The following is a 21,872-nucleotide window of genomic DNA, read 5'->3' as shown; positions in this document are numbered from 1 at the left end:
GCTGACAGGGATTGGGGGCAGGAGGAGAAGGACACAACGGAGGATGAGATGGCTGGATTGCATCACTGACTTAATGGACATGAGTCTGAGTGAACTCTGGGAGCTGGTGATGGACAGGGAAGCCTGGCATGCTGCGATTCATGGGGTTGCAAAGAGTCGGACACGACTAAGTGACGGAACTGAACTGAACTGAACTGAGGCATCATGCTAAGTACTAGTGTATGAGAATACAACTAATACTCAATAATACAACAACTGCATGAATTAGGTACAATTATTACCCTCTTTCACAAAAGGAGGAACTTAGGTTCACATATAGAAGGAATTTGCCCCAGAGTATATCAGAAGTAAGCAGAAATGCTAGGATTTAACTCTAGGCCCTGCAAGTGTATCATTCACTCCAGTGCCATATTTTGAGATACTATGCATTGCTGCCTCAATAATATATGCTGTATCTACACAGTTTAGTAATAAGCAATCATTAAGAAGCATATTTGAAATATGCATTTGAATAGAGAGATGCTTATGAGATAATGTTAATTGAAAAAACCACACTGCAAAACAGCAGATACACAATTTTGCATATAGACACACATACAGTGTATACACACACAGATACATATACAAGTTTGGAATACTCAGTGTTTTTATATGTTTTACATTGCCTTCTCATTTATATTTACATACACACACATTGAGTGATTTTAATTTTCTCTAGTTTTCAGTTCAGTTCAGTTGCTCAGTCATGTCCGACTCTTTGCGACCCCATGAACTACAGCACGCCAGGCCTCCCTGTCCATCACCAACTCCCGGAGTTTACCCAAACCCATCCATTGAGTCAGTGATGCCGTCCAATCATCTCATCCTCTGTTGCCCCCTTCTCCTCCCGCCCTCAATCTTTCCCAGCAGCAGGGTATTTTCCAATGAGTCAGCTCTTCACATCAGGTGGCCAAAGTATTGGAATTTCAGCTTCAGCATCTACACTCAGGACTGATCTCCTTTAGGATGGACTGGGTTAGGTATTTCTAATTTTTCCAAAATGAGAGTGTATTATATAGTCAGAAAAATAAAACAGTGAACGTATTTTAAGGAGCCACATTCTTGAGGTGGTTCTATTGATGACAATTATGTATTTAAATTAGTCAAATAAGCTTGCAAGAGACTGCTTTACATCCTTATCTCATAGTTATAAATATTTTGTAGCTTTAAGCTTTACTTTTTCCTCTGAATAAACTTTCTGTGGGACCTAAGCACTGATATTTTTTTAAAATCTCAAAATAATATTATTTGAAGGAACTTGAGGCCAAGATCACAAATCCAATTTATGAAATCACTCAGCAACAGCTGGAAAATATTTTCAATGACTTGGAAAATCGGATTAGATGATGAATCATGGAAGATAGTTTTAATCTTGAAGTTGAGAAATGTGAATTCTACTATATTAAAACATTGAAGGTGATGTTTCTTTATACCATTTTCAGTTTGCTTCCCTTATAAACTTCAAAGATTATTTGGTAATCAAGGATTTTATCAATAGTATATAGTCACCTATTAAAATTAAGGGTTTCCTGGTGGCTCAGTGGTAAAGAAACTGACTGCCAATGCAGGAGATGCAGGGCCTGGGTCAGGAAGATTCTCTGCGGAAGGAAATATCAACCTGCTCCAGTATTCTTGCTAGGATAATCCCACATACAGAGGAATCTGGTGGGCTACCATCTGTGAGGTTACAAACAGACACGACTTAGCAACTGAGTATGCATACGTGAAAATTAATGAGAATATGAACATACATGAAATATATGGGAAAATTCTCCAAGTCAGTGTCTCAAACTTGAGACTTTGCACATCTAATGCTTTCCAGATGCTGCTGTCTAGTAACCACACCCTAAATAAGGCTTTATGTGGTCTCCTTTAAGCGTTTAAAATAGTCATTCATAACTTCCCTCTCAAAAGATATTATATCCCACCTACAGTTACTCTCACTCAAACTTCAGTTGTTTCCTGAGACATTTTTGCCTTCAGCATGACCTCCTTCCATTCTTATCATTCAGATTGTTTCCAAGGTAATCTAAAATGTGAATTGGTTTAAGCTACTACTCCACTTACATTGTATTTCATTGCTCATCTGGTCTCGAACCCAAATGCTCACAGGCAAGAGGTATATAATGTAAATAACTGAAGCAAAGTCAGGAGAGGAGGCAACGAGGAATGGTGGGGAATAAGGCAAACTGAAACACACATTCCTTTCTAAAGGAAATAGCTATTGCTGTGCTCCAGCCAAGAGGTGCTATGTCTATGTGAAAAGATAAACTTGACATTACCAGGTCTTCTTTCATTTTTTAGAAGAAGGAAATTTGGATTTCGTTTTGATACAAAACGTCATTATCTTAAGATTGGTAGTGAATTTTTAAAAATCCTGATCCCCCAAACAAACTACATAAAATCTCTAGACATGAGATCCAGATGCCAGTATTTTTTCAAAGCCCTTGTATAAATTTTAATGTGTACCAACTGTAAAGGGCCTGAACTGAAGTAAGAGTGGACACTACAAAATTTGGGGGTTTATAACGGTAACCCACTCCAGTACTCTTGCCTGGAAAATCCCATGGACAGAGGAGCCTGGTGGGCTGCAGTCCATGGGGTCACTAAGAGTCAGACATGACTGAGCAGCTTCACGTTCACTTTTCATTTTCATGCATTGGAGAAGGAAATGGCAACCCACTCCAGTACTCTTGCCTGGAGAGTCCCAGGGATGGAGGAGCCTGGTGGGCTCCCGTCTGTGGGGCCACACAGAATCTGACACGACCGGAACGACTTAGCAGCAGCAGCAGCATGGTGGTATGAAAATGACTTTAAATTGAAGATAGCTAAACACTTAGCAGCCGCAGAAAGAAGTATTACCTAAACTTAAGTGAAACCTCCTATACAGCTTCCAATGACCCCTTCCCAGGCAGTTTTCTGATTAAAAGAAGACTGACACTGTGCTCAGGAAGTATGAGTTCAGCTGCCACAAACACTCCCCTGGGATACTCCTAGCCAGGAAGAAGACAGACTGCTCATCTACCATCAAGAAGCCAAGTAAAATCTTCCATATTCTCCCACTGAAGCCCTAAAAACTTTTCTTTTGAAAAATTAATTTTTGTAAACCTTTACTTTGGGCTATTTCATGAGTTTTCCATTACTGGAACCTCCCATGTACACTATGTGAAAATAAACCTTGTCTTTACCCCTGTTAATCTGTCTATTTTCAGCTAATTTGCAGGGCCCTAAACACTGGACTCAAATTGGAAAAGGTTTCCTCCCAGCAGAGGTAAATGTTGGTTGCTGAAGGCAGTTCTTGGATAAACATTATTTCTGATGTACAGACGAAGTAATGATTATGTCTTTTCAAAGGAGACAATAACGAAGTGTTCCTAAATATATATTATTTTAATACTCCCTACAAACAACTCTGAGCTCCAGACTTTGAATTCAAGCTTTGGGGCACCAAACTGATATAGGATAAAATCTAAGCGTATTTAAGGTGCTTAACCAAAGGGTGGTTTATAATCATGCCTGCTATTTCTTAACCTGTTCCATATGTAAAAGGAAAATATTTTTCATGTTTAAAGAAAGTATAATTTAATACTCATAGTTAAGGAGGGAGGGAAAGATGGCGGAGGAATAGGACGGGAAGACCACTTTCTCCCTCACAAATTCCTCAAAAGAACATTTCAATGCCGAGCAAACTCCACAAAACAACTTCTGTAGGCTGGCAGAGAACATCAGGCAACCAGAAAAGCAGACCATTGTCTTCAAAAACAGGTAGGAAAAAATATAAAAGACGAGAAAGGAGACAAAGGAGGTGGGGAGGGAGCTCCGTCCCGGGAAAGGAAGCCCGTCCTGGGAAGGGAATTTGAAGAACAGAGGTTTCCAAACACCAGGAAACACTCTCCCTGCCGAGTCTGTGGCGAGCCTTGGAAACACAGAGGGCAACATAACAGGAAAGAAAAATAGATAAATAATTAAAACCAACAGATTACAAGCCCACCAGTAACTCCCCCAGCGGAAAAGCAGCACAGACGCCTGCATCCGCCATTGGGAAGTGGGGGCAGGGCAGGGACGCGCGGGAGGCGCGGGCTGCAGAGCTCTGTAAGAATCGGGCAGGAACGCCCCACGCGCAACCAGAACGATCTAACTTGGGCTAGCAAACCAGGCTGTGGGATAGCTACCACGCGAAAAGCTCGAACATAAGGCACCGCCAGGACCGAGCACAGAACAAAGGACGGAACAGAAAAAGCCGGCTGCAGACCATCCCCCGCCGGGGACAAGCAGCCAGAGCCGTAAGGACTGGAAAGGGGCAATTGCAGACCCGGAGAGACTTTACTTACCTAACTGCAAGCAGGCTCCTTTGCTAAGACTTCTGGGGGTGCTGGACAGTCACAATCTGCCTCATGGGGTGCGCCAGCGGTCCACCCAGAAAGCTGAGCAGCAGCGGCAGAAAAGGTGACAAGCCGCGGCGATCGCGCTCGCCAAACTCCTGAGCTACTCGGACCTGGGAAGGGCACAAAGCGCAGTCCCAGCCAAATCTGTGCCTCTGAGGGCTGCCTGAGGGCCGAACCTGAGCGGCTTGGACCGGGGAAGTGCACGCAGCCTAGGGCCGGCCCCAGATGGTTCCCGGCTGAGCATCGTAGAACCGGAGCGGTTTGTGCTCCGCGAGAAAGGACAGGTCAAGCGGGGCTGAGATACTGGGTGCACACGAGGTGCTATTTGTTTGCAGCATCCCCCTCCCCACAGTGCGACTGAACTAGTGAGCCTAAAAAACCAGCAAACAGAAGAAGTTAAACAGAGGGAACCACCTTGGAAGTGATCCCACACGGCCCATGACATCAGAGAAGGGCCAGATATATTTTTGACTATTTTTAAAATCATTCCTTTTTTTTTTTTTTTTGCTTTTTTGTTTTTCTTTTTTCTTTTTTTTTCAAACTTTTTTTTAATTGTTAAGTCTTCTATTTCTCCTCTAATTTTTATTTCTATAACCTATTATTACTATTTTTTAAAAAAAAGACTTTATTTTTTTTTTAAAGGCAAACACCATATATAGTCTTTGGATGGTTGTTGGTGGTTTTTTTTTTGTTTGTTTGTTTGTTTTTTAATAATTCTTTTTTTTCTTTCTTTCTCCCTTTTTCCTTCTGCTTTTCTTTAATATTGTATCTGTGAAAATCCAACCTCTACTCTAGATTTTTAATCTTTGCTCTTAGGTTTTTGTTGTCAATTTTGTACATTTAAAAACCCAAACTTCACTACCCAAGTTTACCTGAGAGCAAGATTACTGGCTTGATCACTCTCTCCTCCTCTGGACTCTCCTTTTTCTCCACCAGGTGGCCTCTGTCTCTTTTCTCCCCCATCTCTTCTCTATCCAACTCTGTGAATCTCTGTGTGTTCCAGACGGTGGAGAACACCTAAGGAACTGGTTACTGGCAGGATTTGTCTCTCTTCTACTCATTCCTCTCTCTTATCCTCCTGGTCACCTCTGTCTACTTCCTCCCTCTCCTCTTCCCCTTATAACTCTGTAAATACCTCTGAGCGGTCCAGACTATAGAGAGCACATAAGGATGTGACTACTGGCTAGCTTGCTCTCTCCTCTTTTGATCTCACCGCATCTCATTCCAGTTACCTCTAACTACCCCCTCCATCTTCTCTTCTCCTTGTAACTCAGTGAACCTCTCTGAGTGTCCCTCAATGTGGAGAAACTTTTCATCTTTAACCTAGATGTTTTATCATCGGTGCTGTATAGATGGAGAAGTCTAGAGGCTACTGTAAAAATAAAACTGAAAACCAGAAGCAGGAGGCTTAAATCCAAAGCCTGAAAACATTAGAGAACTCTTGAATTCAGGGAACATTAAGCAATAGGAGCTCATCAAATGCCTTCATACCTACACCGAAACCAAGCTCCACCCAAGGGCCAACAAGTTCCAAAACAAGACATACCACGCAAATTCTCCAGCAACACAGGAACACTCCCCTGAGCTTCAATATACAGGCAGCTCAAAATTATCCCAAAACCTTTGATGTCTCATAACCCATTACGGGTCACTCCACTGCACTCCAGAGAGAAGAAACCCAGCTCTACCCACCAAAACTCCAACACAAGCCTCCCTAACCAGGAAACCTTGACAAGCCACTGATAGAACCCCACCCAAAGTGAGGAACCTCCATAATAAAGAGAACTCCACAAATTACCAGAATATAAAAAGGCCACCCCAAACGCAGCAATATAACCAAGATGAAGAGACAGAGGAATACTCAGCAGGTAAAGGAACAGGAGAGTTGCCCACCAAACCAAACAAAAGAGGAAGAAGTAGGGAATCTACCTGAGAAGGAATTCTGAATATTGATAGTGAAAATGATCCAAAATCTTGAAATCAAAATGGAATCACAGATAAATAGCCTAGAGACAAGGATTGAGAAGATGCAAGAAAGGTTTAACAAGGACCTAGAAGAAATAAAAAAGAGTCAAAATATAATGAATAATGCAATAAATGAGATCAGAAACACTCTGGAGGCAACAAATAGTAGAATAACAGAGGCAGAAGATAGGATTAGTGAAATAGAAGATAGAATGGTAGAAATAAATGAATCAGAGAGGAAACAAGAAAAACGAATTAAAAGAAATGAGGACAATCTCAGAGACCTCCAGGACAATATGAAATGCTCCAACATTTGAATTATAGGAGTCCCAGAAGAAGAAGACAGAAAGAAAGATCATGAGAAAATCCTTGAGGAGATAATAGTTGAAAACTTCCCTAAAATGGGGAAGGAAATAATCACCCAAGTCCAAGAAACACAGAGAGTTCCAAATAGGATAAACCCAAGGTGAAACACCCCAAGACACATATTAATCAAATTAACAAAGATCAAACACAAAGAACAAATATTAAAAGCAGCAAGGGAAAAACAACAAATAACACACAAGGGGATTCCCATAAGGATAACAGCTGATCTTTCAATAGAAACTCTTCAGGCCAGGAGGGAATGGCAAGACATACTTAAAGTGATGAAAGACAATAACCTACAGCCCAGATTACTGTACCCAGCAAGGATCTCATTCAAATATGAAGGAGAAATCAAAAGCTTTACAGACAAGCAAGAGCTGAGAGAATTCAGCACCACCAAACCAGCTCTCCAACAAATTCTAAAGGATATTCTCTAGACAGGAAACATGAAAAGGGTGTATAAACCCAAACCCAAAACAATAAAGTAAATGGTAACGGGATCAGACATATCAATAATTACCTTAAACGTAAATGGGTTGAACGCCCCAACCAAAAGACAAAGACTGGCCGAATGGATACAAAAACAAGACCCCTCTATATGCTGCTTACAAGAGACCCACCTCAAAACAAGGGACACATACAGACTGAAAGTGAAGGGCTGGAAAAAGATATACCACGCGAATAGAGACCAAAAGAAAGCAGGAGTGGCAATACTCATATCCGATAAAATAGACTTTAAAACAAAGGCTGTGAAAAGAGACAAAGAAGGCCACTACATAATGATCAAAGGAACAATCCAAGAAGAAGATATAACAATTATAAATATATATGCACCCAATATAGGAGCACCACAATATGTAAGACAAATGCTAACAAGTATGAAAGGGGAAATCAACAATAACACAATAATAGTGGGAGACTTTAATACCCCACTCACACCTATGAACAGATCAACTAAACAGAAAATTAACAAAGAAACGCAAACTTTAAATGATACATTAGATCAGTTAGACCTAATTGATATCTATAGGACATTTCACCCCAAAACAATGAATTTCACCTTTTTTTCAAATGCTTATGGAACCTTCTCCAGGATAGATCACATCCTGGGCCATAAATCTAAACTTGATAAATTCAAAAAAACCAAAATCATTCCAAGCATCTTTTCTGACCATAATGCATTAAGATTAGATCTCAATTACAGGAGAAAAACTATTAAAAATTCCAACATATGGAGGTTGAACAACACACTTCTGAATAACCAAGAAATCACAGAAGAAATCAAAAAAGAAATCAAAATATGCATAGAAACTAATGAAAATGAAAACACAACAACCCAAAACCTGTGGGACACTATAAAAGCAGTGCTAAGAGGAAAGTTCATAGCAATACAGGCATACCTCAAGAAACAAGAAAAAAGTCAAATAAATAACCTAACTCTACAACTAAAGCAACTAGAAAAGGAAGAATTGGAGAACCCCAGAGTTAGTAGAAGGAAAGAAATCTTAAAAATTAGGGCAGAAATAAATGCAAAAGAAACAAAAGAGACCATAGCAAAAATCAACAAAGCCAAACCCTGGTTCTTTGAAAGGATAAATAAAATTGACAAACCATTAGCCAGACTCATCAAGAAGCAAAGAGAGAAAAATCAAATCAATAAAATTAGAAATGAAAATGGAGAGATCACAACAGACAACACAGAAATACAAAGGATCATAAGAGACTACTATCAGCAGTTGTATGCCAATAAAATGGACAACGTGGAAGAAATGGACAAATTCTTAGAAAAGTAAAATTTTCCAAAACTGAACCAGGAAGAAATAGAAAATCTTAACAGACCCATCACAAGCACGGAAATTGAAACTGTAATCAGAAACCTTCCAGCAAACAAAAGCTCAGGTCCAGACGGCTTCACAGCTGAATTCTACCAAAAATTTCGAGAAGAGCTAACACCTATCCTACTCAAACTCTTCCAGAAAATTGCAGAGGAAGGTAAACTTCCAAACTCATTCTATGAGGCCACCATTACCCTAATACCAAAACCTGACAAAGATGTCACAAAAAAAGAAAACTACAGGCCAATATCACTGATGAACATAGATGCAAAAATCCTCAACAAAATTCTAGCAATCAGAATCCAACAACACATTAAAAAGATCATACACTGTGACCAAGTGGGCTTTATCCCAGGGATGCAAGGATTCTTCAATATCCGCAAATCAATCAATGTAATTCACCACATTAACAAATTGAAAAATAAAAACCATATGATTATCTCAATAGATGCAGAGAAGGCCTTTGACAAAATTCAACATCCATTTATGATAAAAACTCTCCAGAAAGCAGGAATAGAAGGAACATACCTCAACATAATAAAAGCTATCTATGACAAACCCACAGCAAACATTATCCTCAATGGTGAAAAATTGAAAGCATTTCCCCTAAAGTCAGGAACAAGACAAGGGTGTCCACTTTCACCGCTACTATTCAACATAGTTCTGGAAGTTTTGGCCACAGCAATCAGAGCAGAAAAAGAAATAAAAGGAATCCAAATTGGAAAGAAGAAGTAAAACTCTCACTGTTTGCAGATGACATGATCCTCTACATGGAAAACCCTAAAGACTCCACCAGAAAATTACTAGAGCTAATCAATGAATATAGTAAAGTTGCAGGATATAAAATCAACACACAGAAATCCCTTGCATTCCTATACATGAATAATGAGAAAGTAGAAAAAGAAATTAAGGAAACAATTCCATTCACCATTGCAACGAAAAGAATAAAATACTTAGGAATATATCTACCTAAAGAAACTAAAGACCTATATATAGAAAACTATAAAACACTGATGAAAGAAATCAAAGAGGACACTAATAGATGGAGAAATATACCATGTTCATGGATCGGAAGAATCAATATAGTGAAAATGAGTATACTACCCAAAGCAATTTACAAATTCAATGCAATCCCTATCAAGCTACCAACCACATTTTTCACAGAACTAGAACAAATAATTTCAAGATTTGTATGGAAATACAAAAAACCTCGAATAGCCAAAGCAATCTTGAGAAAGAAGAATGGAACTGGAGGAATCAACTTGCCTGACTTCAGGCTCTACTACAAAGCCACAGTCATCAAGACAGTATGGTACTGGCACAAAGACAGACATATAGATCCATGGAACAAAACAGAAAGCCCAGAGATAAATCCACACACATATGGACACCTTATCTTTGACAAAGGAGGCAAGAATATACAATGGAGTAAAGACAATCTCTTTAACAAGTGGTGCTGGGAAAACTGGTCAACCACTTGTAAAAGAATGAAACTAGACCACTTTCTAACACTGCACACAAAAATAAACTCAAAATGGATTAAAGATCTAAATGTAAGATCAGAAACTATAAAACTCCTAGAGGAGAACATAGGCAAAACACTCTCAGACATAAATCACAGCAGGATCCTCTATGATCCACCTCCCAGAATTCTGGAAATAAAAGCAAAAATAAACAAATGGGACCTAGTTAAAATTAAAAGCTTCTGCACAACAAAGGAAAATAAAAGCAAGGTGAAAAGACAGCCTTCTGAATGGGAGAAAATAATAGCAAATGAAGCAACTGACAAACAACTAATCTCAAAAATATACAAGCAACTTATGCAGCTCAATTCCAGAAAAATAAACAACCCAATCAAAAAGTGGGCCAAAGAACTAAATAGACATTTCTCCAAAGAAGACATATGGATGGCTAACAAACACATGAAAAGATGCTCAACATCACTCATTATTAGAGAAATGCAAATCAAAACCACAATGAGGTACCACTTCACACCAGTCAGAATGTCTACGATCCAAAAATCTGCAAGCAATAAATGCTGGAGAGGGTGTGGAGAAAAGGGAACCCTCCTACATTGTTGGTGGGAATGCAAACTAGTACAGCCACTATGGAGAACAGTGTGGAGATTCCTTAAAAAATTGCAAATAGAACTACCTTATGACCCAGCAATCCCACTGCTGGGCATACACACCAAGGAAACCAGAATGGAAAAAGACACATGTACCCCAATGTTCATCGCAGCACTGTTTATAATAGCCAGGACATGGAAACAACCTAGATGTCCATCAGCAGATGAATGGATAAGAAAGCGGTGGTACATATACACAATGGAGTATTACTCAGCCATTAAAAAGAATTCATTTGAATCAGTTCTGATGAGATGGATGAAACTGGAGCCAATTATACAGAGTGAAGTAAGCCAGAAAGAAAAACACCAATACAGTATACTAACACATATATATGGAATTTAGGAAGATGGCAATGACGACCCTGTATGCAAGACAGGAAAAAAGACACAGATGTGTATAACGGACTTTTGGACTCAGAGGGAGAGGGTGGGATGATTTGGGAGAATGGCATTCTAACATGTATACTATCATGTAAGAATTGAATCGCCAGTCTATGTCTGACGCAGGATACAGCATGCTTGGGGCTGGTGCATGGGGATGACCCAGAGAGATGTTATGGGGAGGGAGGTGGGAGGGGGGTTCATGTTTGGGAACGCATGTAAGAATTAAAGATTTTAAAATTTAAAAAAATAAAAAACTTAAAAAAATACTCATAGTTATAATTGCTCACAGTTAAAAGTTGTATTAAAAATTTTTGAGTTCATTTCTTTCAGTACAGTATAAATAAAGCTTATTAAAAGATATGAAAGTTGTCATATTTTGTATTTGAATGCATTCCAGTAAGCAATGAGAGAGGAATTTTGAATGTTTATTTAAAAGGAACATGCTGAGTAGACTAAGAAACAATACAGAGCAACTCACTGCTGTCCGACTTAGCTGTCAGAGCAGAAACACCTACTTTCCTCTGTGTTACCAGATTATCTATATGTGGTTCATTAATGAATCCTCAGCTTGAGGCCTTATGTCTATGTTAAATCTCCTTTGAAAGAAACTCCCCCTTCTTACCCTTATACCCACACTCAAAAAAAAAAAAAATCCAAGTGTAATATTCCACTTGCTGTGTAAGGACATAAGAAATTGGATTCCTCCTCCAAGAATGAGGAATGTCATTGTTAAAAACCACAGATATAAATTATTTGGATGTTTACACCATGGATGGGAGAGGAAGCACTTTTGGAGGCATTACTAAAATGGGGGCACCTTCACAAATATTTTCTAATTGAATTATTCATGGCTTCTCCTTACAGGTGCAGATGGTGAGGCTGAGAGAGTTCAAGGGTACCCAAGACTGCACAGTGAGTGACAGCAGGAATTCAAACTTGTTTTTTCCTATGTAAATGCAACAGTAACCCAAGTCTATGCCCCAACCAGTAATGCTGAAGAAGCTGAAGTTGAACAGTTCTAGGAAGACCTACAAGACCTTTAGAACTAACACCCAAAAATGATGTCCTTTTCATTATAGGGGACTGGAATGCAAAAGTAGGAAGTCAAGAAACACCTGGAGTAACAGGCAAATTTGACCTTGGAATACGGAATGAAGCAGGGCAAAGACTAATAGTGTTTTGCCAAGAAAATGCACTGCTCATAGCAAACACCCTCTTCCAACAACACAAGAGAAGACTCTACACATGGACATCACCAGATGGTCAACACTGAAATCAGATTGATTATATTCTTTGCAGTCAAAGATGGAGAAGCTCTATACAGTCAACAAAAACAAGACCAGGAGCTGACTGTGGCTCAGATCATGAACTCCTTATTTCAAATTCAGGCTCAAATTGAAGAAAGTAGGGGAAACTGCTAGACCGTTCAGGTATGACCTAAATCAAATCCCTTATGATTATACAGTGGCAATGAGAAATAGATTTAAGGGCCTAGATCTGATAGACAGAGTGCCTGATGAATTATGGAATGAGGTTCATGACATTGTACACGAGACAGGGATCAAGACCATCCCCATGGAAAAGAAATGCAAAAAAGCAAAATAGCAGTTTGGGGAGGTCTTACAAATATAGCTGTGAAAAGAAGAGAAGCGAAAAGCCAAGGAGAAAAGGAAAGATATAAGCATCTGAATTCAGAGTTCCAAAGAATAGCAAGAAGAGATAAGAAAGCCTTCTTCAGAGATCAGTGCAAAGAAATAGAGGAAAACAACAGAATGGGAAAGACTAGAGATCTCTTCAAGAAAATTAGAGATACCAAGGGAACATTTCATGCAAAGATGGGCTCGATAAAGGACAGAAATCATCTGGACCTAAGAGAAGCAGAAGATATTAAGAAGAAGTGGCAAGAATACACAGAAGAACTGTACAGAAAAGATCTTCATGACCAAGATAATCACGATGGTGTGATGACTTAGCTAGAGCCAGACATTGTGGAATGTGAAGTCAAGTGGGCCTTAGAAAGCATCACTACAAATAAAGCTAATGGAGGTGATGGAATTCCAGTTGAGCTATTTCAAATCCTGAAAGATGATGCTGTGAAAGTGCTGCACTCAATATGCCAGCAAATTTGGAAAACTCAGCAGTGGCCACAGGACTGGAAAAGGTCAGTTTTCATTCCAATCCCAAAGAAAGGCAATGCCAAAGAATGCTCAAACTACTGCACAATTGTACTCATCTCACATGCTAGTAAAGTAATGCTCAAAATTCTCCAAGCCAGGCTTCAGCAATACGTGAACCGTGAACTCCCTGACGTTCAAGCTGGTTTTAGAAAAGGCAGAGGAACTTGAGATCAAATTGCCAACATCCACTGGATCATGGAAAAAGCAAGAGAGTTCCAGAAAAACATCTATTTCTGCTTTATTGACTATGCCAAAGCCTTTGACTGTGTGGATCACAAGAAACTGTGGAAAATTCTTCCAGAGATGGGAATACCAGACCACCTGACCTGCCTCTTGAGAAATCTGTATGCAGGTCAGAAAGCAACAGTTTGAACTGGACATGGAACAACAGACTGGTTCCAAATAGGAAAAGGAGTACGTCAAGGCTGTATATTGTCACCCTGCTTATTTAACTTCTATGCAGAGTACATCATGAGAAATGCTGGACTGGAAGAAGCACAAGCTGGAATCAAGATTGCCAGGAGAAATATCAATAACCTCAGATATGCAGATGACACCACCCTTATGGCAGAAAGTGAAGAGGAACTAAAAAGCCTCTTGATGAAAGTGAAAGAGGAGATTGAAAAGTTGACTGAAAGCTCAACATTCAGAAAACGAAGATTATGGCATCCAGTCCCATCACTTCACGGGAAATAGATGGGGAAACAGTAGAAACAGTGTCAGACTTTATTTTTGGGGGCTCCAAAATCACTGCAGATGGTGACTGCAGCCATGAAATTAAAAGACGCTTACTCCTTGGAAGAAAAGGTATGACCAACATAGATAGCATATTCAAAAGCAGAGACATTACTTTGCCGACTAAGGTCCGTGTAGTCAAGGCTATGGTTTTTCCTGTGCTCATGTGTGGATGTGAGAGTTGGACTGTGAAGAAGGCTGAGCACCAAAGAATTGATGCTTTTGAACTGTGGTATTGGAGAAGACTCTTGAGAGTCCCTTGGACTGCAAGGAGATCCAACCAGTCCATTCTGAAGGAGATCAGTCCTGGGAGTTCTTTGGAGGGAATGATGCTAAAGCTGAAACTCCAGTACTTTGGCCACCTCATGCGAAGTGTTGACTCATTGGAAAAGACTCTGATGTTGGGAAGGATTGGGGGCAGGAGGAGAAGGGGACGACAGAGGATAAGATGGCTGAATGGCATCACAGACTCGATGGATGTTAGTCTGAGTGAACTCCGGGAGTTGGTGATGGACAGGGAGGCCTGGCGTGCTGCGATTCACGGGGTCACAAAGAGTCGGACATGACTGAGCGACTGAACTGAACTGATAGTACTATAATCTTTATTTTTAGAAAACATGCTAGTACAGGTGGGAAGAGTTAGTACAGATTACTAAAGAAAATGTTTAACCAGCAAAGGTCTCTAGGTCCTTTCCAAAATCCAAACGTTGTAAACAGGACCAGCATTATGGGTAAGTGACCTGTGCCACAGAGCAACATTTCTTTATAAGGCCCCATGCTTGGTTTAATACTCTGCTGCTGCTGTATTAAAATCTCAGTAACTTTTTAAGAAAAGCTTCCCTATTTCCATTTTAAACTGGATCCTACAAATTATGTAGCTTTTCCTTCCTGCAAAGGCTGACAACGCAAAGGCGAAATTTATAGAGAAGAACCTTCCTTGGGGTTAGTTCTCAGTGTCAGGGCCACATGGCTTTCTGGAGTAGAATAAGGTCAGATGCCTTAGACAGGAGATATGCTGGGGGACAACTTTCTTGGTGTGATGCTTTCTCTCCCCACCTGCCTGGTCATTGTTTGTCAACGATCATTTTCAGGAAAGAAAATCAGAGCCCGAACCCAGTACCAACCAGAGGAGATAAACAGGAAAGGACTGGACTCTGACAGGTGGACAGCTAATATATAAAAGAGAAGCAACCTGACTCTTTCCTGGTGTGCCCTCTCAACTCTCCATCAAGTAAGCTGGGAAGAATATGGGAAATAGGTCTTTGGAACAAAGCAGGGTTCAGAGTCCAATCAGTGGGAGGCCTCCTAGGAGTCCCCTCCTTTGTGTGTATCTGGGGTAAATGAGCAAAGCAGAAATTGGAGACCCCTAATACTAACAACAAGCTCTCAGAGGCATCTCCTTGTACCTTGAAGCCAATTCACCCAGAAAAGGACAAGGTGGAGCACTGGCTTTCACACCTCCCATTCCTTACCAAATGACGCTGCTGATATCCCAAAGGAATATTAACTCATAGGGGAAAATAACACCTGATGCACACACTACACACTGAAATACCTAAGTATGAGAACCGAGGATTAATGCACTGGACAGACCAAAAATTTAATCTATGAATAAAGCACACGTTAGGATATAAAGAAGGACATTAGATAGATGAAGCAGGAAAAAAAAATTATGATGCAGAATCAGTGTGAGGAATTGGGCATGAAAAACCAAATAGCTGAAGTGAAGAAGTCAGCAGAAGAGTTGAGCAGCAAGTTCAGTAGAAGAGTCAGTGGACTAGAAGGTCAAGTATTGTAAGGAATAAAGAAATGGAAGGGAACCAACATTATGAAGGGTAGAATTAAGACATCAGTATCTATGTTCCAGGACTTTCCAAAATTATGCTGCATCTAGAAATTACCAGAGTGAAGATCACAAAGAATTATGTAAGTGAGATGCAACCAGTGTTGTGGAAAGAAACACAAGAAATCTATGCCTTAATACAATTCATGCAGATTGAAAACATGTAACTCCGTATATAGTTAAAGAATGGGAATATGTCTAAAGACACAGACTGTTAGAGCAGATGCCTATGAGAATGGGGATGTGAGGAAGACAAAGATTAAGGGAAAATAATAAAATAAACCAAGAAGCCATTCCTGAGATAAGGATGAATTAGAGTTTGTGTAACTTTACGCTGAGGACCAAACACTTAAAAATAAATACATAAAGATAAGGATGGCTAGGTAGGTAAAAGGAGGCTAAGTCACTATTTCAAGTCACTAGAGAATCACAGAAATGCACTAAAAGGATGTTTCTTTTTTCTGGAAAGAGGGTTTAAAAAGTAGACATGAATCAAATACCCTTTTTAAATACCAGACACTATCCTAAGTGCTGGGAATACCAAGATGATGAAGATACTATCTCCACATTTAAGAAATGTTGCAAAATTTCCAGTCCAGTCCATCATTTCAACCAACTTTGAAAAGGTGTTTTTCATGTTACTTTAAATTTAATAAGCATAATAGTTACTGTAACCTAAATCCTGTCTCTTTCATAAAACTAAAACTTAAAAGGAATTTTAAGGTTATCTAGGACCACCTTCTGTGGCCTCAGAATACTCTTCTATTTTTCATCCAGTGAAGTGTACTTCTCTGTAATGACCATGCCCTGTTAGCATGTCTTCTCTAGGGAATGGCTGTGGGTAAGGACGGCCTCTGAAACAGTTGCCCTGGGTCTACCATCTCTGGACTGAACATTGCCCAGACCTTTAACTCTCATCACGGACAAATTGGTCTATCACTGTTTTCCCTTATTCTACCTTATTAGGAATGATCACGCTCGCCTAACCAACCATGGTTACTCCATTCATCTGCTCAAATCTCTTCCTCTGAAAGGCCATCCTGGGTCACCCTGGGACAGTGTCATTCCCCCTTCTGCATCTACACTGATGGGGTCTTTTTCAAACCACGTGACACAGGGACCTCTGCCGTCTTGAATAACCAGTTATCTTGCCATTGGATTATCTAGTGTCACAAACTGATGACAACTGTCATCAATTTTTATCAAGTTATGTTTGAGCTTTCATCTCTAAATAGATATTCAATATTTGAAAATCTTTAAAGATGCCATTGAGATCAGGGGTTCCAAAGGCCAGCCCATAGTTGAAGAAAGTAATAAAACAGCAATTCCCCAGAAAACATTTTTTTTTTTTTAGAAAATAACTTTATTTGCAAGGATGCTTTAGAAAAAGAGGTTTCTCTGCCTCAGTTTCCAGAACGAGTTGGGCCCAAAAACTACTTACTGAGTATATGGAGTAATACTCAGCTTCTGTATGAGATCTATAACTGGCTCCTGAGTGGCTCAGGATCCTGAAGAGAAGTAGCCAACTTGTCTGAAACAAGGAGGAGCTTATATTCTGAAAGTCCATTTGTAGTAGAGTGAAAACAGTGAATACTTTAATCAGTATCAAGATTTAGAGACCTTTCTGTTATTAATATCTTGGGTAGTTGATAGTTGTAGGTACAGCTAAGTCATGAAGCTCTGGAATACAACGGGCCAACCCAACTAGGCAATGGTTGAACATAACGACGTCAAAGCAATACATTTTTACGTGTTTGGGAAGATGGATTTGGAAGGGTGGTGGGAGAGGAAGCAGCAGATTGCATTTACCTAGAACAGGTATTTTTAAAAATCAAAATGGAGCACCAGAAAACTTGGAAAGTCTTTACAGACTCTCACATGTACAAATAAGTCAGTTTCCAAACAACAAGACTCAATGGCGAGAGGAATCCTGCTAGAGGTTGTCCTGCTCCTCCCACTCTCAAAACTTGATGGTTCCATTTTACACACCAAGCACCTCCAAGTGGTTGCCTGACTGGTAGCAATTACTTTTTGCAAAACTAAGAACATGAAACAAGTTAAGGAAAATACAAATGCGAACAGCAAGCAAACTATACAAAACCAGTTTTTACTACTCCACTATATCACCTATAGAAATGCATTCAAGAGAAGTCCATGCAGTTTTCAGTTATTTTGCTTAATGGGTCTCTTACCTTTGCTTTTATTATCAGTTCCTCGTGCTTACGAATAAGCTCCTCATTGTCTGAAAGAGATGTACCTAGACCTTGTTCCTCTAAATCTCTTATAGTTTTCTGAAACCAACAAGTGACCTAGGTAAGAAGCAACAAAGAGAGGTCAAATTTCAGATATTAGAATAAATGAATCAAAATTCTCCACGTTTTTAAAACTTAAACTACTTCAATTTTTTTATATATAAACTCATGTGTTTCATTAGTATGATCAGGTTTTTTCTTCATTTCAATCTTTTCATTTCATTTTTCTTCATTTCAGTCTCTACATGCTTAAGAGAAAAAACAAATACCCCCAAATTATAAAAACAACATATCATTTCACTGGATCACGTAGCACGAAGAAAATAATTCAAATTTAAAATCTCCTAACAAACAAGAACCAAAATAGATCCCACACAGTCTATAAACCATGCATTCTTTTAGAATATAAATCTTTTCTGTATAAGATGATCAATGAGTATAGTTACATTGTTATGTGAAGATATTATATAGCGTTTATAGAATTCTATTTCTACTATTAGAAGATAATGTACAAATACTTAGTTTGCTACCACTCCTGAATATCTATATCCAAAATAACGAATGGAGAAGCTACTAAAGTTCCATAGACCTTATAAATAGCTAAGGACATAACTTACAATCCCTTAGACTTGATTTACAATACGCACCTCACACAGCATTAAAACAACAAATAATAAAAGACATTTTTTCAAGAACGATCATATAAATTGACATGAGACTGATTAAAAGAAAATTCCCTGAAAGCTCAGTTGGTAAAGAATCCACCTGCAATGCAGGAGACCCCAGTTTGAGTCCTGGGTCGGGAAGATCTGCTAGACAAGGGGTAGGCAATATAAACCCATCCATCCTAAAGGAAATCAGTCCTGAATACTCATTGGAAGGACTGACGCTGAAGCTGAAGCTCCAATACTTTGGCCACCTGATGTGAAGAGCTGATTCACTGTAAAAGACTCTGATGATGGGAAAGACTGAAGGCAAGAGGAGAAGGGGAAGACACAGGATGGGATGGTTTGATGGCATCACTGACTCAATAGACATGAGTTTGAGCAAGCTCCGGGAGTTGGTGAAAGACGGGGAAGCTTGGTGTGCTCAGTCGCAAAGAGTTGGACACGACTGAGCAACTGAACTGAACTGAGACCAATAACTTGTGGCCCCCGGATACAGATTCCTTGTCCCAATTAAAGGGGAGTTGGATTTTTACTCTCAAATCTTATACAGCATAATTCCTATGATCACATCGTCGCTACTGATTCCTTAGAACCCACAATATGCTGGACAATTTGCTAGTTATTTTCTGGGCATCATCTCTTTGTCTCTCAACAACTCTGTAACAAGTATGATACTATATTGACCTTGCTGAGATAAACAGAGGTTAAGCAACTTATCCGGGGCCAATAGTAAATGGCAGAGCTAGGATTTGTCCACAAACCTATGTTATTTCAAAGTCCATGCTCTTTCCACTGTGCCCTGTTGCTATCCTCAGGTAACAGAAAGTCTTTGGTATCAGGGGAAATTACTTCACATTTGAAAAATGAATCCCAGCAGCCCACTCAAAGTGGTGGGCATTGTCCAGAATATACACTGTGTCCAGCCTAGTTTGTCTTGGCTGCAGCAGCCTCAGGATTTCTCTGTATTTTCATAACATGGAGAAATGTGGCCAGGGAGAAAGCTAGGTTAGTCCTGAAGTCCTGAAGGTCCACACAATAAACATATAGCCCCCCCCCCCCCAACACACACATACATACACACTACAGAGGAGTCAAGTTAGGGATTACATAGGATAATACCCTCCATTACTGTTACAGGGCTGATAACATCACACAGCTAGATCTATACTTGGTATAGATTTATACCAAGTATATAGATGCTTGGTATAAGTGTTGGCTGTCTATACCAAGACTTAGCATTTTCCAGCATGGAATAAGCAGTCAAGTGGGCAGCAAGAGGGTCTCTCCAGCTTTCTGCTAATTGGAAACCTTTGTTAACTGGCATTTTAGGCGAGTGTCAGTGCAAAGAAAAGACTAATAGTGACCCTGCAGCAGTTTTCATGTGAAGTCTGCCTCATTCTCTTCAGAATATTTGGTACTCTGTGCATAATACGCCCATTAGCCAGTCCCCATATCTAAAGTGCCATGTTTATGTGTTTATAACTATCTGAAGGTGGTTTGTCTTTCTGGCAGCCCAGAAATTAGACCTAAATGATATGTATTACATGCATATTAGAACCCATGGAGGGTATTTTATCAAGAGCTACAAAATTTGTACATTAATTTATTAAATTGCATTAAAAATCTCACAAAAGATGCTATAGGCCTGCATAAAAACAAAAAAGGGATGATTTAAGGGTTTCATCAAAGAAAATGGCTCATGAATATAACTAACTTTCAGAAATCCTTTATTTTATTAAGTGCCAGGAGTGAGCGTCATCTATTTTTATCTAAAGTAGTAGGAACTCAGAAATCTCAAGAATGCTTTAATAGGGAAAGTTAATATAGAGTCTGAGTGAAGAAAACATGGGGACAAACAGGTGCTCACTAATCTCTAAAAACAGGTGAGAAGTCTGATCCCTCAGATAATCCTGTTTGATTTTGTGAGTCAAAGATTTGTCATCTAACACATGTCAGTGGTGATGAATGCCAGGAAGGAGTCAGTTATTTTGATTTTTTAAGGTATCTTCTGACATCATCCCCTAGATTTGGCAAATACTATTTTAACCTCCAATGGATATACTCCTTTGGGCAGGCCCATACATATTTCCTATAAGAGAATGTAGTTCAAGATCTACAGTGGTATTCCATATATCCTGGTCATACACCTGCCTAACAAAGCATACCAAGTCTCTAGAGCTACACATTTTTACTACCTAAATGCACCCTGGGAATAAACTTGAAAACAAAGTGGCATAACACTCAGAAGAAAATGGGTCATCATGGGGGTGTTAAATCTCATCATGAGGCAGTCACACACGTGAGCAGCATCTTAGATCAGATTTACTTTATGGCTGTGAGATGCTCACAGAATAGACGGAGTCTGTCTGATGTAAAAGAAAGACACCCTAAACAACCGACAGTATGTCAACCATAATGTAAATCAGCCATTGTATTCTGTGTGTAGCTACTGCAGACAGCTGCATAGATACTCCAAAAACATTTTTTATAAGCATTAGATTATATCAGCAGTTATCCCAAAGCCTGAGTGAGAAGGACAATAAATGATGCATTAGGACATTCTTTAGAACATGGTCCCTGCAAAAGGATAAAAAAAAACATGAGTTAAGATCTGGAAACATGTGTAAAGAAAAAAAGAACAAAAATTCAGAGTGTGCATCGGACATTGGTTCTGCGTGATGATGGACTAAGGGGGAAAATGAGAATATTGTTCCTTTCTCTTCCAGGTTCTTACCTTTTAGATTGATCTAAGTGATGTGTTTGTGGTCATCTCACCTGTCTGACATGAGATTCTAAGTACTCAGTGCTCAGAGGATGTAGGACTAAGGTGGAGAAGGAGTGGGGTAGATTTTTTGCAGAGGGGAAGTGGGGATTGGAAAGAAACAGGGTGAAGGAAGACAGAGTGAAAAGGAAGGGACATCTACAAAGATGCACGGAAAGAGCAATCAGGGATGTTCAGTAAAAACCAAGGAGTGCCTTGGAAGTTAAATAGAGATACCATGAAAACTCAGTCAAACGGTACAGACCTGTGTTGTCCTAAGCAAGTAGCTACTAACCACACATGGCTATTGAGTACTTGGAATGTGACAAACTCA

The 21,872-nt window shown here is 39.5% G+C and overlaps 1 protein-coding gene across 7 annotated transcripts in view; it reads right to left on the bottom strand.

Annotated features, from left to right (window-relative positions):
- CCDC141 (coiled-coil domain containing 141) overlaps positions 1-21,872 on the bottom strand; it is a 248,238-nt gene that overhangs the window by 127,886 nt on the left and 98,480 nt on the right. For all 7 annotated transcript variants that reach the window (XM_069577068.1, XM_069577070.1, XM_069577075.1 and 4 more), the window contains one exon: positions 18,050-18,166. In XM_069577068.1, the coding sequence (XP_069433169.1) occupies positions 18,050-18,166 (117 nt within the window). The remainder of the gene's footprint in view (positions 1-18,049; positions 18,167-21,872) is intronic.

This window comes from Ovis canadensis, chromosome 2, assembly GCF_042477335.2.
Source record: "Ovis canadensis isolate MfBH-ARS-UI-01 breed Bighorn chromosome 2, ARS-UI_OviCan_v2, whole genome shotgun sequence".
NCBI lineage: Eukaryota > Metazoa > Chordata > Mammalia > Artiodactyla > Bovidae > Ovis > Ovis canadensis.
The sequence above is the reverse complement of the archived record's forward strand: the minus strand, read 5'-3'. Positions and strand labels throughout refer to the sequence as shown.